This window comes from Polypterus senegalus, chromosome 8 (genome assembly GCF_016835505.1).
Source record: "Polypterus senegalus isolate Bchr_013 chromosome 8, ASM1683550v1, whole genome shotgun sequence".
NCBI lineage: Eukaryota > Metazoa > Chordata > Cladistia > Polypteriformes > Polypteridae > Polypterus > Polypterus senegalus.
In genome coordinates, this window is record NC_053161.1 from 153,322,740 (window position 1) to 153,339,527 (window position 16,788).

Here is a 16,788-nt window from a genome sequence, read left to right on the forward strand (position 1 = left end):
GATAGAGTGAAGCCGCGAAAGTCGAAGCGCGATATAGCGAGGGATTACTGTATATCAGAATAAAAGAAGCCATTTGAGTTTGAAAATGTAGTGAAGTTAATGTGAAAATAGACAGAAAATGTTATATTCAAGTAAAGTAGAAATGCTCTCAGAATATACTCAAGGAGAACAGAAAAGTTATTTCTAATTTGTCACCTTAAAGCAGTGGCTTTTTATGAGGCATTGAGACAATTGTGGCAACAAAGCTGGATTGCTTTTGGTTTTTGTGCCTATCAGTCCATGGGGAACCTCAAGGTGCAATGACTGTAAAAAATGTGAGGCTTCACTGTGAGATGAATGCACACTAACCTGATCATGACAGTTGTTATGTCCTCAAGCTTGGTACATTCAGATTTACTAAATTTTCCCAGATTATTATGAAGAAATCATATATATATAATGAATAAGGGGAACAAGTAGAGACTGAAGCAGTTGGACTGTAACATGAACTTCTTTATCAGAGGGGGCGCCATTCTGTAGCAATCACTCTTCAGCTAAATAATGAGAATGAAATGCTATACTTCAAAAACTCTCCTTTGCATACGATGGTCAAGGAATAAGAAAACACCAAGTCATTTATAAAATTTTCCCTTGATTAACCCTTATTGGGATTAATAACGTGTTTATCAAATGTTATGCACGTGACATTAACAATTTACATCACATGATTCTCTTAAATGATTGAATTGCCCCAGTAAAACAGATTTGCAAACAGTTCTTGTAGATGGTGAAAAAATGAAATACTCAAATACAGTCTGGATAAACACTTTTGTAATTGGTTATGGGATAAATGAGCTGTGTACAAAACTGAACCACTATGATTTCATTGGTAAATGGTGTGAGTCTTGAACAGCTTCTCCCAAGGAATCCCGGTTGCGATCAGGTCAAGTTATGTTGTGTCTTCACCTAAGAGGAAAGCAGCCTTCAAGGAAAGAACTTCACTACACATAATCCCATCAGTGGACAAGCCACTGGTTTCAGCAGACTCTGATAGATGCGCTATTTCATTCTCATTTTTGTCTGAATCCTCTACCTCTTCTCCTTTTCCAATCCTTTTCTAATCATCTGCTTTTATAAATTTTGCTCATCCCAAGAAAAAGTCAAATAGCAGCCTGGAAGTCTAACTCACTACGAGAAATTTAGCCAATAACCTGTGTTACCCTTTGTTGTTTTTTTTATTAATTAAGGTAAAAAAAAAACCATATTTTCTCTTCTCTACTGGAATGGTCACCAAGAATGATAAAGTCTAATAAGTAACAAAACATATAGTTTTTTATGTGGAAGTATTGCAATGTAATCCAGAGAACAAGTTAATCTCCGAATTGTCTAAAGCCGTCGTTACACCTCAACAACTCCAGAACAAGTCCATTTACGTGGCTAGAAATCACATCTGGCTAACTAAGGTTATGAGGAAAGTGCCTGGACAGAGTGGCATCAACAACGTGACATGGCATGTCAAATAACATGACTGCACGATTACTTTCCAGTGCCGTTTCCCACTTTCAAGGAATTGTAGGCTCACTCCTTTTTCTGAAAGCCAGTGAACATGCTCCCTGATGAGTTTACAGGTATTGGCCCTTTATTTCTGTTTGCCCTTCTTTTGTGGTATGTAAGACATGAGAGGTCCAACAGAAGAGCTTCTCTTCTGTTTGTCAGGTAAAGAACTCTGGCATTCTTCACTCCTCATTGTTGCATTATAGGCTTTGTAGTTCTGGGTGGGTTCTCATTGCTTGTCAGCTTTCATGTACAAAGAGACTTGAGACTTAAGACAAATCAAACTTGTCTGCACCTTCTACGACTGCCTCTCACTCAATAAGATTATGTAAATGAACTCTGAGGCTGAAAACTCATTGAGAAAATCGTGAAATGTGACATGACCTACTCTGGGAGCTAAGACCTGATATGGAACTCATGTTAAATAATCTTTTGGGATGCTCATATTTCCAAACACAACAGAATTAAATTATTACACAGTTGTGTTATTTCTTTACTCTGGACAGATAAAAACTGAAATGCAGTTATTCTACTATCTGTAATCAAGACTGCAAAAATGGAAATGGTCATTGGACACTGAGGTGGCTGCAATAGCCAGCTGGGATTTCTCACTAGCCCTGAGGCATAAACCACTTTATTACAGTTATGTAATGCTGTAGCAAATGAACACAAATGGAAAAATATGTTTTACAAGTTCAGGAAGCATCGTTATGAACAGGCTCATAGATGACAACATAATTGTACTATATTTTTATACCAAAAACCTAAAATTGAATGCTAGTGTGCCTACCTACAATATCCCATTGAACCAAATTGTGCGTTTTTGTTTTAACTTTCTTTGCAGCAATCAACATTGCAAGACAAGGTACTGCAGAGCAGTCCTCTCCGTATTTAAACTTTGGAGGTCCAAATCTGGCCATAGATGGTAATAGAAGTGGCATCTTCAACGACTGGACCTGCACCCACACCTCCAATGACTCTCCATCGTGGTGGAGACTGAAACTAAAGGCCAGCTATGACATCTCCATAGTGGTGGTCTACAACAGACTGGACTGCTGTGACAAAAGACTGACAGGGGCTGAAGTTCGAGTTGGTGACTCACCTGATGTCTCAGAGCATGACAAGTAAGCGAAATCAGTGCTTTCTGTACAATGCAGGGTGCCTTATTGTGGTTAAAGACATTCAAAATGATCAGGCAGGCCCACCACTCTCGTGTGTTTTGGTGTGTATGTGTGTGTGTGTGTGTGTGTGTGTGTGTTTTAATAGCCACAGTAGCTAGCTTAGGGCAGGTAGATGCTCACTCTTGGTTTTTCATCAGTCCATATGAGTTAAGGAAGCTCTTGAGTACTTGACAAAGTGACTTAGTGTTCAGAAAGAAATCTTTTTAAAACCAGAAGTAGTTTTCATGCTCTATGTATACATTTTTAAATCGATATCTTTTTAATAATTGCATTTTAGTGATCATAATGTATCATCATTACTTTATACCACTTGTGACCCTATTTAACAGACCAGAGGGGCCTGGGCGGTCTCATGGTCTGGAACCCCTGCAGATTTTTATTTTTTCTCTCCAGCCGTCTGGAGTTTTTTGTTTGTTTGTTTGTTTGTTTGTTTGTTTGTTTGTTTGTTTTTTCTATCCTCCCTGGCCATCGGACCTTACTCTAATTCTTTGTTAATTAGTGTTTTCCTATTCTAACTAATTCTTACTTTGTCTTTTATTTCTCTTTTCTTCATCATGTAAAGTACTTTGAGCTACATTATTTGTATGAAAATGTGCTATATAAATAAATGTTTTTGTTGTTGTTGTTGTAGTTCTTCATCCTGTGCTTTTAGCAAAGAAAATGTTCATTTCTAGCTCAGTCCTTACAAAGAGTCTGCATGGGCTGATGGTGTTAAATGTAGAGCACACTATCTACAAGGTATACTCTGATGACTTCTTGAAATTAACAGAAAATACAAGCAACCCTGCAGTTTGATTTGTGAGAAAACCTAATCTGACATATAAGGAGAACTGAAATGTCCGACACAAGCTTTTTTAATATTAGTAGCCATGACTTTAAAGACAGTATTAATAACAATCTCGATAAAATAAGAGTGCAGATTGAGGTTGAGCCACAGAGTAACAAAACCCTTTACAAATTGTACAGTCCCGTAAATCCTGGTAATTTTTGGTGGGCTGTACTACTTGAACCTTCTGGGAGTCTGTAGCAATACTGTCACCATTGATGACATGGCCTTGGAAAGTAGTTTTCTGTTGGAGAAGGTGCCATTTAGATGGGTATAGCAGCAGCCTTACCTGCGGCAATTGGTCCAGAACCAAGCACAATTTAATTATTCCCTCCTCTTTCCATATATTAAGATATCAGTCTAGGTGGATGAGGCACATGCATTTTGAAAGACCTTTTAGTACTTGTTCCATGAGTTTTTCAAAAGTTGCAGGAGCATTACATAGGCCAAATGGCATTACAGTAAACTGCCACAAACCTTGTTTGGTGCAGAATGTGGTCTTTTTCCATGACTCCATTTTCAACATTCATGTGCTAATATGCACTTAAGCTGAGAGTTGAAAGTAACTTTGATCCAGTTAAGGCATCTAGGGTACATCACTGTACATCGAGTGGCAGCCATTCCAGCAGCTCCGTGTATGACTTTATCTTTTTACTTTTTCTTTAATAATCTCTATTTCACTGATCACTTTTACCACTTTCTTTTATGTGGACACTTTTACTGCTTTTACTACTTGACATGGATTTTACAAACTCGCCTATTCAAGTTGTCAACTTCAAGTGCTGAGAGGAAATGCCCGTGAAGGTGTGGTTCCCTATTTACCTGAAGAGGTAAGAAGACGATATTAGGGCGGCCGAGCTGGCTCTAAGATAAAAGCCAAGCAGCTTGCGAGAAAGTGGCGGTAGCTGCGTTTTCCCAAAATTACCAGTTCTGCAGCTTCAACTCAAAAAATGGGATTCAACAAAAGCCTGACGCATGTCCACAGACAAAATATCTTGGTTTTGAAGTTTAGTTAAGTTTTGAAGTAAAACAGCACAAAAAGAAAAGATTAATGTTAAGAAAAGTTCAATTCTAAGCTTAATCTTGTTACATCACAAATCGTTACTTCTCTTAACATTTCTGAACCATTTCAAAACGGTCAGAAAACTGTATGCTTATCCCATTTCTAAGCATGGGTCTTTCAAGTCCTTCTTTACTGGGACTTGTTCCAAACACTGAGCTCACACTGTTATTCAGTTATAGTAAGAAGGTTCTATCTCACTTATAGGGGAAAAGACTATACCATAAGCTATGACTATGAAAGACATTAATATTCTATTCAAATTAAGTGGCAGCCATTCCAGCAGCTCCATTAGCAATAACACTGTATGACTTTAGTGTGCTGGTTTTGGTCTGCACACAAACTCTTCTGACTGCACCTTTTTCTTTAATAATCTCTATTTCACTGATCACTTCTTGGTACCACTTTCTTTTATGTGGAATCCAGCGTCTTCTTGGGTATGGTTCCTGAAATGAGTTTAGGTGGTATTTCAGGTTTTGACACAAATCATTTTATCTAAGGGGTCTTTTCCACTACTTGACATGGAGTGTTTTTACTTATGCTTCGAGACTTGGTGAGAGGCTGATGGTGGATTAAAATCCATTTGATTTGTTCTTGCATTCAAGTTGTCAACTTCTGAATGATTTTAACTTGTCCTCTTCTATCTGAGATGGCTTGGATACAAGAAATGCTATGTGCAATCTCTATGTGCGCCTCTGGTTGTTAGACATGTGAAGATTACTCCGTACCTCTTGACTTCTTCCTCTTTTGACTTGGAAGGGACCAAAATAATCAACTCCAACATTAGTGAACGGAGGTTGGTTTGATGGTGTGGTTCCAGTATTTCTGGCCAATGTCCGATCGTTTATGAATATGCTGCAATATGAGAGAAGCAACATGTGAACTTGTGTAAATTGCAGGATGTTTAGCTTCTTCGGGCTGTTTATAGAAGTTCTTTTTAACACAAGGTAAGCTCTGTTTCAGCTTTAACTAAGTCAATTGTACTTGGTTTTAAAGTCCGTTTATATTTTTCATGTGTTTTGTGATTAGTGAGATTACCTTTAATCTGACTGGCTTCTAGTTGAAATATTGAGAAACCAAGCTACTGCTTTCTTCAAGCAATGCCAATCTGAAAAGTAAGTGATTAGTTTGTTGATGGGTTCGGTCACCTCCTCTACTCTCGTCATGTTAACTACACAAATTTTAATTTCTGGATCATCTTCAAACAATGAATCATTCAGTTGATCTGGTCTTTTGGCCACTCACATTCTGACTTCAATAAGAAACTTGGACCATGTGACCATGTGGTGTTCGAGAATCTAGTGCTTTCATTTGAGATGTATTTTAGCACCTGTCAGTCCAAAATGTAGATTCTTGTAAGGGCATTTGAAGCTCACCTTTAAGCATTTTGTCCATTTTAACTCTAAGATAAAATTTGTTAAAACAAGGTAGTGACAGTGCCATATCCATCTTCACTAGCATCTGCAAAATGGTGCATTTGTGCTGTCTTTATGGTTCCAAACCCAGTAGGTTTGAAGCATCTGCTGTAAGTAACTTCAAATCATCCATCCATTTTTCCATTTCTGAATGTGTTTGACTTCTACTTCTTCATCCCACCCATTTCTCTTTACATAAGTCTCTTAGAATAAGCTTTGCTGGCAGTAAGCAGGTGCTAGAAACCAAGTGGATCATAAACTGAGCTAACAACAGACAGATACCACGCCTTGTAGCGGGCTTGTTTTGCAACTTAATCTGAAATTTGAAACTGTCAGTTTCTGTGCACCACTGGATGCCCAGGGCACGCTCTGTGGGAAGGAGACTGTGGCTCAAATCTAAGTCCTTTTGTTCATGAGCTCTGTCTTCTTCAGGTATGGACAATAAAACTGCTCTGTTGTTACTCACCCACTTAGTCAAATGGAATCCCCCTTTGAGGCATAGAGCTTGGAGGTCCTTTGCCAGCTTTATTGCTTGTTCTTCTGTTGTCACTGACCTTAAACAATCATCCACGTAGAAGTTGTTGAGAACGGTGTTAACAGCTTCCTCAGGAAATGTATCTCTGGCATCTTCGGCTGTTCTCAAAGCATAAGAAGCACAACTGGGTGAAGAAGTAGCACCAAAAAGATGTACTGTCATTTTGAATTCTTCTAGGTCTTTACTTAGATTACCTTCAGGCCACCATAGAAAACGTAAAAGATCTGTGTCTTTGTCTGGTATCTTAACTTGGTAGAACATTGACTTAATGTCTGCCATTAAGGCTACTGGCTCCTTTCTGAATCTTGTAAGGACGCCAATGAGTGTGTTAGTTAGGTCAGGGCCTTTTAGTAATTGTTCATTAAGTGAAATCCCCTGATAGGTGGCAGTGCAGTCAAAGACTACTCGAATCTTATTTTTCTTTGGATGATACACACCGTGATGTGGAATGTACCACACTCTGCCTTCATTGCAATTCAGGCTTTTTTTGGGTACTTTAACAGCATAGCCATTGTCTATAATATCTTTCATGAAGGCTTTATAGTCTTTGTGGAAACCTGAATTTTTGCTCAATTTTCTTTTGAGTCCAATAGCACGCTGTTCAGCAATGCAGCGGTTATTCGGCATTTTAAGTGATTCATCCTTCAAAGGCAAATTTAAACAATAGTGGCCACCTACCAGTCTTGCAGATTCTGAAGCTATGCGCATGAACTTGATGTCTTCGGTGACATTTCCTCCTTTTCTTCACAATTGCGCTCTGGAAAATCTGTGTTATACTGTTGCAGCAACATATCTTCAATCTCTGTTATTGAGACACGATTGATTGAATGTTTAGGCATCTTACCACTTTGTTTTGCGAGGTCGTCTTTCTCTTTGTATGGTCCACCAACTACCCATCCAAGTGCAGTCTTCATAGCATGAGGTCCACCTCCTTGGCTAGGTATGATTCGTGACTGCTTGAAGATTTCTGGATAGTTGATTCCTATTAAAAGATCAACTTCAGAGTCAATACGAGATAGACGTACCTCTTTAAGATATGCCCACTTATCGAGATCTTCTTGTAGTGGAATGCTTTCTCTGTTCACTGGAATGGAGACCTGTGTGAAGACCTTTGGCAAATCAATATATTCAACATCATTGAGACCACAGACTTGTAAATCTGATAAAACAGAACATTGGGTTAGCATTTTGAATCATCATCATAATTACTCATAGTTTTGAGGAATACTTGCGTCCTTTTCCCTTGAAGGCTCAGTTGTCTCTGGAGCCTTTCAGTACAAATTGTTACTGTACTGCCGAGGTCTATAAAGGCGTATGTTTCTACATACCTTTCACTTTTTTGGATTTTACCTTAACAGGAACTACTTGTAGTGCATTCTTCTCCAGCCCCTATAAAGATACAAGTTCCAGTCTCGGTTTCCGTTTCAGTAGATGTTGCCACACTGGCTAGCTTTAAATACTGCTCCACTGTTCCTTTGAATGTGCAGGATATCTGGGTGCTGTAAAGAACATGTCTGACATTTCATTCTCTCTTTACAATTCTTACTTAGATGACCCTGTTTGAGACAGCGAAAACATAAACCTTTAGATTTTAAAAAGTCTCTTCTTTCTTTATGTGGCAATTCTTTGATTTTTTTACATTCGGAGAGAATATGCTGGTTACTGCAAAATGCACATGTATCATTAACAATATTTTTGACAAAGCTTTCTTGAGTCTCCTTTTCGGCTACATCAGAAATATTGGTGGTGAAAATACTTCCTGATCTCTGTCCGTACTTCTGAGGAGACCTACTTTTGTCAGTTTTTTCCTTTTTCTCCATGTTACCTTGTGTAACATCTCCATAAAAGGGATCCATCATCATCCTCACCTGGCGATGTAGAAAGATAATCAATTCATCAATGCCTGCCCTTCTACTTTCCTTTTCTTTAAATTCAAAAGCCCAGCTTCTCCACTTGTCTCGTAAAGTGTATGGGAGCTTAGAGATTATTATACGAATATTTGGGTTGTTACTGAATGTATCTTGACTTCCTGCACTTGTCATTGCGTCTTTGCAACTATCAAGAAAGGATGCATATTCTCTCAGAGCTGCGCTATCATTTTGCTTTATTTGAGGCCATTTCAATGCCTTTTCCATGTATGCATCAGCTATGAATACTTCATCACCAAAATAAATTTCAAGTTGCTTTCTGGCCTTTTCATAACCCAGACTCGATGGCAGTCGCACAGCCTTTAACTAAATCCTGAGCAGGACCTCTTGTAATTGGATTAAATAATCTAATTTATCTTGAGGATTTTGTAGCACATCCCCAATAGCATTATCAAAGGCTCTGATAAAATCTGCATAAGCTAATGGGTCTCCTGAAAATAAAGGGACCTGCCTGTGAGGTACTTCACCACGCGGAGCTGGGGGTGCTGGAGCAGGCGTTGTCTTTTGATCAGTTAACGATTTGGCCATTTCGGTAATTGCCTTACTACATTCAGCTTGTTTCTGCGCTAAGAAATCCATAAGACCGTGTCCGTACAATTGAGGCTGTGCCGAGGTAGTTAGTGACCGTATTTGCCTTTCAGACTCTAGTTCATCTAACCTTTGTAGGATTCTATCAAGTGTCGATTGTTCAATCAGCACTGACGTAGAAGGTGATGATGTGGCTTTCTGAGCTAAAGAGTCAAGTCTAACATCAAGAGTATGTTTTAATTGAGGTGACGTCTTTCGTTTTTGGCTTTAAACGAACCCGTTCTTGAAATTGCATCTCTTCGAACTGATTTACTAGCTGTTCATCAACTTTATGTGCTAACAGTCTATTTGCGTCTTCTAACCAAGCAGTAGTAGCGACAGTGAATTCATTCCATTTCTTAAAGCGTTGGAATGTCGTTTTCTGTTTCTGAATCGCTCCCTCCTTATTTAATATACAAAGTAGCTTTTCATGTAGTTCTTCTAGCTCTCTGTGTGTCGAACGAAAATCTTCAAATCTTTTTGCCACCATCAGCGGTTTTCTGGAATGTTTTAAGACTTTCGATCTCAGCTATGAACACATGAAGCTTATCTTCTCTCTGACTTATGTGATCTTTAAGATCTCTAATTATATTTTCTGACTTCGAGTCTGAACTCAGATCACTGCCGATCTCACTTGAGCTCTGTTTAGACATCGCCATGACAACTGTTCAATAAAATGACAGGACGTTTCCTGACAGCAGTTTCGTCACAATAGGGACGTTCCAACAAGGCAGATTACTTTCTTGAAACAAGGTTCAATGACTCAAGCAAAGGCACATCCAATCATCCAAAATGTCTTTTTCCAAGACGTCATTTAACAATATCACAGTCTCTCAAATCTTCTTAAGGTACGGCGACCTTGCTTTCATTAATGATCATGCGAAGATAGTAGATAATATCACAGTACCTTCTGAATGATTCAGTTCTTTTCCTTCGTTGACGAGTTCTGTAGCAGAAGTGTCTTCTGTTCTCGAATGGTAGATTCCAGTTCAGGCCTTAGATAGCAAGTTTTCTGACGAATTTGTAGCTGCGTTTTCCCAAAATTACCAGTTCTGCAGCTTCAACTCAAAAAAAGTGGGATTCAACAAAAGCCTGACGCGTAGAAATGATTCCACAGACAAAATATCTTGGTTTTTTGTAAGTTTAGTTAAGTTTTGAAGTAAAACAGTTCACACAAAAAGAAAAGATTAATGTTAAGAAAAGTTCAATTCTAAGCTTAATCTTGTTACATCACAAATCGTTACTTCTCACTTAACATTTCTGAACCATTTCAAAACGGTCAGAAAACTGTATGCTTATCCCATTTCTAAGCTTAAATGGGTCTTTCAAGTCCTTCTTTACTGGGACTTGTTCCAAACAAACTGAGCTTATTATCACACTGTTATTCAGTTATAGTAAGAAGGTTCTATCTCTTGCTAACTTATAGGGGGAAAAGACTATACCATAAGCTATGACTATGAAAGACATTAATATTCTATTCAAATTAAGCAATGTGAGTTTAACTCAAAACTTTAACTTTCTAAGATTGGCTCTTACAGTGGCGCTATAAACCTTCGGTGCCTTCTGCGATCCTGGGAAATGTGAATTCATGACCAAATAAGGACGAACTAGCCACGCTGGTGAAAAATATCAGAACCTACAGAGAATGCAGCTTGCTGTGTTTTAGTGAAACTTGGCTAACAACTACCATCCCAGATGCTAACGTGGAGCTACCCGGGTTTAGCACAGTTAGAGCGGACAGAGACGCAAATACCAGCGGGAAGAAGAAAGGAGGGGGTGTTGCTCTCTATGTCAATACAAATTGGTGCAATTTAGGACATGTAAACATCAAAATCTCACCTAGCTGCAGGAACATCGAACTGTTGGCCATAAGTCTGCATCCCTATTACTTGCCCAGAGAGTTTGGACACGTGATTGTTGTTATTGTTTACTTCCCTCCTCTAGCGAACACGGAGATAGCGAGTGACATCATCCATTCTGCAGTTGCTATGTTACAAACACAGCACCCCGAGGCGCTTGTGCTAATTGCTGGAGATTTTAACCAAGTGATGCTGGACAAAACATTACCTGCCTTCTACCAGTATGTGGATTGTAACACCTGGGGAAATAGGACTATCGACCTACTGTATGCAAACGTTAAAGACGCATACAGTGTCACCCCGCTGCCTGCGCTTGGGAAAGCAGATCATAACCTGGTTCTGCTTCAGCCTCACTACAAATCAAGAGTGAAGGCGCTACCTACAACCACACGATGATTCAGGAAGTGGTCCAGTGAGGCAGAGCAGGCTCTGAGAGACTGCTTGGGAACTACAGACTGGGATATCCTTCAGGGGTCACATAGTGAGAATATTGAAGAGGCTGTTGACTACACAACTGATTACATCAACTTCTGTATGGACATTGTAGTTCCAGTAAGAACAGTACACTGCTATGCTAACAACAAGCCCTTTGAACCAAAAGAAAAGGGCTTTTAAAGGCGATGATTAGCATGAGCTCAAGCGCGTGCAGAAAGAACTCCAGCTCAGGGCAGCGAAGGAGCAGTACAGGATAAAGCTGGAGCAGAAGTTAAAGAATAACAGCATGAAGGAAGTGTGGGATGGGATGAAGATCATCACTGGCTGCAGCTCGAAGTGGGGTGCCACCATCAAGAGAGACATGGAGAGAGCAAACTAAACGAACAACGTCTTTAATAGGTTTGACCAACCTAACCTACTCTCACCTTGGAGTACTGCATCCTCCAACCATCCTTCTGCTGATACAAGCATACTGTAGTAGAGACATCCCCACACACAATTACAGCAGCCCATGCGATCAGAGAGCTGAGGAGACTTCGTGCCAGCAACACAGCGGGTCCAGATGGAGTATCGCCATGACTGCTGAAGGCCTGTGCATTGGAAATGGGGAGTCATCTACAGCGCATCTTCAACCTGAGCCTGGAACAGGAGAGAGTACAGAGGCTTTGGAAAACATCTTGTATCACCCCAGTCCCAAAGGTGTCACATACTAGTGAGCTGAATGACGTCCGGCCTGTTGCTCTGACATCACATGTGATGAAGACCATGGAGTGGCTGCTGCTTCACCACCTGAGGAAACAGGTCCACCACGCACTCGACCCTCTGCAGTTTGCATACCAGGAGAGGGTGGTAGCGGAGGACACCATCATCTATATGCTACACCGTTCCCTGTCCCACTTGGACAGAGGCAGTGGTGCTGTAAGCATTATGTTTCTGGACTTCTCTAGCGCCTTCAACACCATCCAACCTCTGCTCCTTAGGGACAAGCTGACGGAGATGGGAGTAGATTCATACCTGGTGGCACAGATCGTGGACTATCTTACAGACAGACCTCAGTATGTGCGTCTCAGGAATTGCAGGTCTGACATTGTGGTCAGCAACACAGGAGAACCGCAAGGGACTGTACTTTCTCCGGTCCTGTTCAGCCTATATACAGTACATCAGACTTCCAATACGACTCAGGGTCCTGCCATGTGCAAACGTTCGCTGATGACACTGCTATTGTGGGCTGTATCAGGAGTGGGCAGGAGGAGGAGTATAGGAAGCTAATCAAAGACTTTGTTAAATGGTGCGACTCAAACAACCTACAACTGAACATTAGCAAAACCAAGGAGCTGGTGGTGGATTTTAGGAGGCACAGGCCACTCACAGACCCCGTGGTCATCAGAGGAGACTGTGTGCAGAGGGTACAGACCTATAAATACTTGGGAGTACAGCTGGATGATAAATTGGACTGCACTGCCAATTCTGATGCTCTGTGTAAGAAAGGTCAGAGCTGACAATACTTCCTTAGAAGGCTGGCGTCCTTCAACATCTGCAATAAGATACTGCAGATGTTCAACCACACAGTTGTAACGATTGCCCTCTTCAACATGGTGGTGTGCTGGGGAGGCAGCATTAAGATGAAGGACGCCTCACACCTGGACAAACTTGTTAGGAAGGCAGGCTCTATTGTAGGAATGAAGCTTGACAGTTTAACAGCTGTAGCAAAGTGACGGGCACTAAGCAATCATGGAGAATCCACTGGATCCTATGAACAGTGTCATCTCCAGTCAGAGGAGCAGCTTCAGCGGCAGACTTTTGTCACTGTCCTGCTCCACTGACAGACTGAGGAGATCGTTCCTCCCCCACACTATGCGACTCTTCAATTCCACCAGGGTGGGGGGTAAACGCAAACATTATTTATTGTTTTGTCTTATTGTCTGTTTTTACATGCATTTTTATTACTCTTTAGTTTAATATTGTTTTTTTTTTTGTATCAGTATACTGCTGCTGGATTATGTGAATTTCCCCTTGGGATTAATAAAGTATCTATCTATCTATCTATCTATCTATCTATCTATCTATCTATCTATCTATCTATCTATCTATCTATCTATCTATCTATCTATCTATCTATCTATCTATCTATCTATCTATCTATCTATCGGCCTTGACTGTAACATCATTCGGTTTTCTGTAATTAGCACAGAATCATTTGGGGCTATCCTGTTTACCTGCCAGAATGACTAGAGAAGCTCACAGTCCATTGTAGATTTCAATGGTGTCCTTACTCTACATCTCCTGAATTCGATGTTCCATTTCTTTATGACAGGCCCATGGCAAGCAGCGTGGAGTTTGCCAAATTGGAAAGGAAGAACCTGTGTCAATACACTGTTGAAGCAATTCATTGTCATCTTTCTGTGAAAAGACATCCACATATTCATATAAAAGTGCATGTACAGAATAGGGTTTGAGAGTCAGCCAAAATGTGTGCTTCTAGCTGGCACATTTCTGCCAACACAGGTGCCAGATGCTGAGGGTGTCAGTGGTGAAATTCACATTCCTTTATTGAATTGAGAAATTCTAAGGGAAACCGCTGTCCCCATGTCTTCAGAATCTAGCAGTCCCAACCCAAGTCCTAAAGAAATTAGTTGCTTGCAGAAAATCAACTCATCATCTACATCTACAACTCAGGTCTCATGAACCAGGGACACGTTTCACAGAGTGAAGTTCAGAGTCGCTGCCCATTGCGTTAAGATTGGTTCATTTGTTGCTGTCAAAAGTGCGCCCACCTCTCCCTGCAGTTACTCCTTACATTTGAAGCCATTTCTATCGAGTACCTCAGCATGAATGATTTTATCCAAGGCTCCTGTGTCTGAGTCCTTGCCAATAATTAATTCCCACATATTAACCAATGCGTAGGTGACGCACCTTTCACAGCTGGCAAAAACAGTCTGTTCATTATCTGATTATTATTAATTATTTAAAATAGAAAGAGGAAAATAGATAATAATAAGAAGATTCACAACAGGCATGGAGTGGATCTCTTGAAGCCTCACAAGGAAAATCCACTTTCCAGCCACTGTAGCTTTCCCAACATTCTAAAAGTCAGAAGAAAATAAAGAAAGTCATCACCTTTGACATAACAACATTCTAGAAATTACCAAACAATACATTCTTTATTATTATCGTTGTGCTTTTCCTTTATTAGTAGTGGCACCCAATGGCATCTCAGACTTATAACATGACCATGTGAACCACTATTCCAGTCTCCACTACCATTTTTCTGATGTGATCCTCTTTTTCCATTTCCAATTTTGGACAGAGCCTTTTTTGCGAGCAACTACTATAGGGGTGATTAGCGATGTCTGTGTTCTTTCCTTAAAGTGGGTTACCCCTTCATCTGACACTGCTAGCATCTGTGCGGGCATCTCCATAATAATGTTTTAGACGTGTGTGAAAGTCAGCCACTTTCCTCCTTTCCAGGAACTTTGTAACCGCATATTGTTGAAACAGTGGCATATTTATTGTGATCTTTCCACAAAAGGAGCCTCAGAAAATCAAAGGGAAGTAGAAGTACTTTAGAACAAAAACTAAAACAGTAGTCTGAACAAAGTTGAGGATAAAACAGTGGAAGACAGAAATATTGGCAATCAAATCAAAAACAAATTAACAGACTTAAAGTCAGGACACACTATGGGCAAAGCAAAGCTCAAAAGAGAGGAACTGCCATAAAAACTCTCACAAAGCAAAAAAAGGGTCTTTCGTTTATTGAAACAAAGTGCAGACCATTGCTGAGCGTACATAGATAAAACAGAGCTTTTAATGATGTGTGCCATTATAACAATAAAAACAAAAACAAAATGTGTGTGACAATATCATCATCCAGTGACACTAAAAGAGTAAAAAATAATCAATAAATGTTAGGACGATAAAAGAATAATAACTTCAAACAAACAATATGTCCTTGTCAGCCATTACCTCATACCAAAATACAAACCTGTGAGTAAGACCGGTGATGTTATTAATAAAGTGTGAGATGATAGATGGAACAACCAGTCATGGCGGTGGGCATTTCAGTAATGCCAGGCATTTTTTGAAGATTCAAGTACAAGAACAAAACAAGTCTGACAGATGAGCAGAAGTCAGTTCAATCCATTGAGCTCATTTTGTTAGATAACAGCTCACCTGTCCCAGCATCTCATTCGATAGGCTTATACAGTATATGGCTTTTATTACAGACCTTGTATTTTAATAAAAGAATTAACATTGGTTAGTTTGCTCATCAGATACATTCAGCCAGTCAACCTTCAGTTTTAATGTAGACTCTTTAATAATTGTATTTTTGTGATCATACTTTAAGTATCATTGTTTTTTACCACTTTGTGAGCCTATTTACAAGTAATGGTAGCTAGGAAGGTGTTGACATTAAGCAAGCAAGTTATTATGGCCAAATGTACATGTATCTAAAAATATTGAAGAATTCTGAAATTAAAGGGGGAATAGATTAAATATAAACTTTCTTGTAAACTCAAGTGGGGCTTCAGGAGGCCAGACCCAATCCCAGGGTCCGCTAACACACACACTGACACTCAAAATGGAAGAACTTTAGAGTCTCCAGTTATCCAAACTCACACGTCTCTAGTGATGTGGGAAGTAAAGTCATGCTTCTACAGGGACAGTCTGCAAATTCAGTATGCTGAATCCATGAGCTAGCAGTGCTTCCCATTGCAACACCTTACTGGTCAAATATAAAGTAGAGGTTAAATAAAAGGAGAGAGTGGAGAGGTTATAAAGGCTAATTACTTTGATGATAAATAAAAATGTTTTTTTCCATTTACAGATGTGGCACAATTGAGACAACCTACCCTGGATCTGTTCACACTATCTGCTGTAATGGAATGAGAGGCCAATATGTCAGCATTGTCCTGCCAAACCAACCTCAGTATCTGACACTCTGTGAAGTGGAGGTCTATGGAGAACCAACCACCTCACCTGGCTCAAATGGTAATATAGTCTTTGTTTTCACTGAACATACTGAAATGCCACAAGTTCAACCACTCCAAATTAATTTAGCTAGTATGAGACTAAATAGGTGGGACAGCATTTTTGTTGCATTATTTTAAGATTTCTGTTTGTCAGTCATTGTGTTTACAAGTTTTTCTGCGTACTTTGAATGCAGCTGACGCTTCTTCAACCAGAGTTTGTCTGTGGGTGAATATGTCCATGTGATGTCAAGTTCTCATTCAGCCTGGCTTCACCCTTATGCCGTTTCTGTGTTGTCCTATAAAACTCATAATTATTTTACTGTCTCTGTAGGGTCTAATTTAGCGGGTCCTCCAATTTGTTTGTGGCCCTCAGGTGCTACAGGTCATCAAGCTGCAGTTACCTGAAAGAAATAAAAAGAAGCTTATAGATCTCAGTGCATTGCTGTGGCACTGACTTTGGCCTCCGCCTTGCTCTGAGT

The 16,788-nt window shown here is 39.9% G+C and overlaps 1 protein-coding gene across 1 annotated transcript in view; it reads left to right on the plus strand.

Annotated features, from left to right (window-relative positions):
- The window catches only part of LOC120534626, a 63,886-nt gene extending 47,172 nt beyond the window's left edge, over nt 1-16,714 (plus strand). Inside the window, exons 9-11 of the mRNA XM_039762217.1 lie at nt 2,378-2,657; nt 16,165-16,328; nt 16,641-16,714. Coding sequence (XP_039618151.1) covers nt 2,378-2,657; nt 16,165-16,328; nt 16,641-16,714 — 518 coding nt within the window. The remainder of the gene's footprint in view (nt 1-2,377; nt 2,658-16,164; nt 16,329-16,640) is intronic.
- Nucleotides 16,715-16,788: the final 74 nt, after the last annotated feature.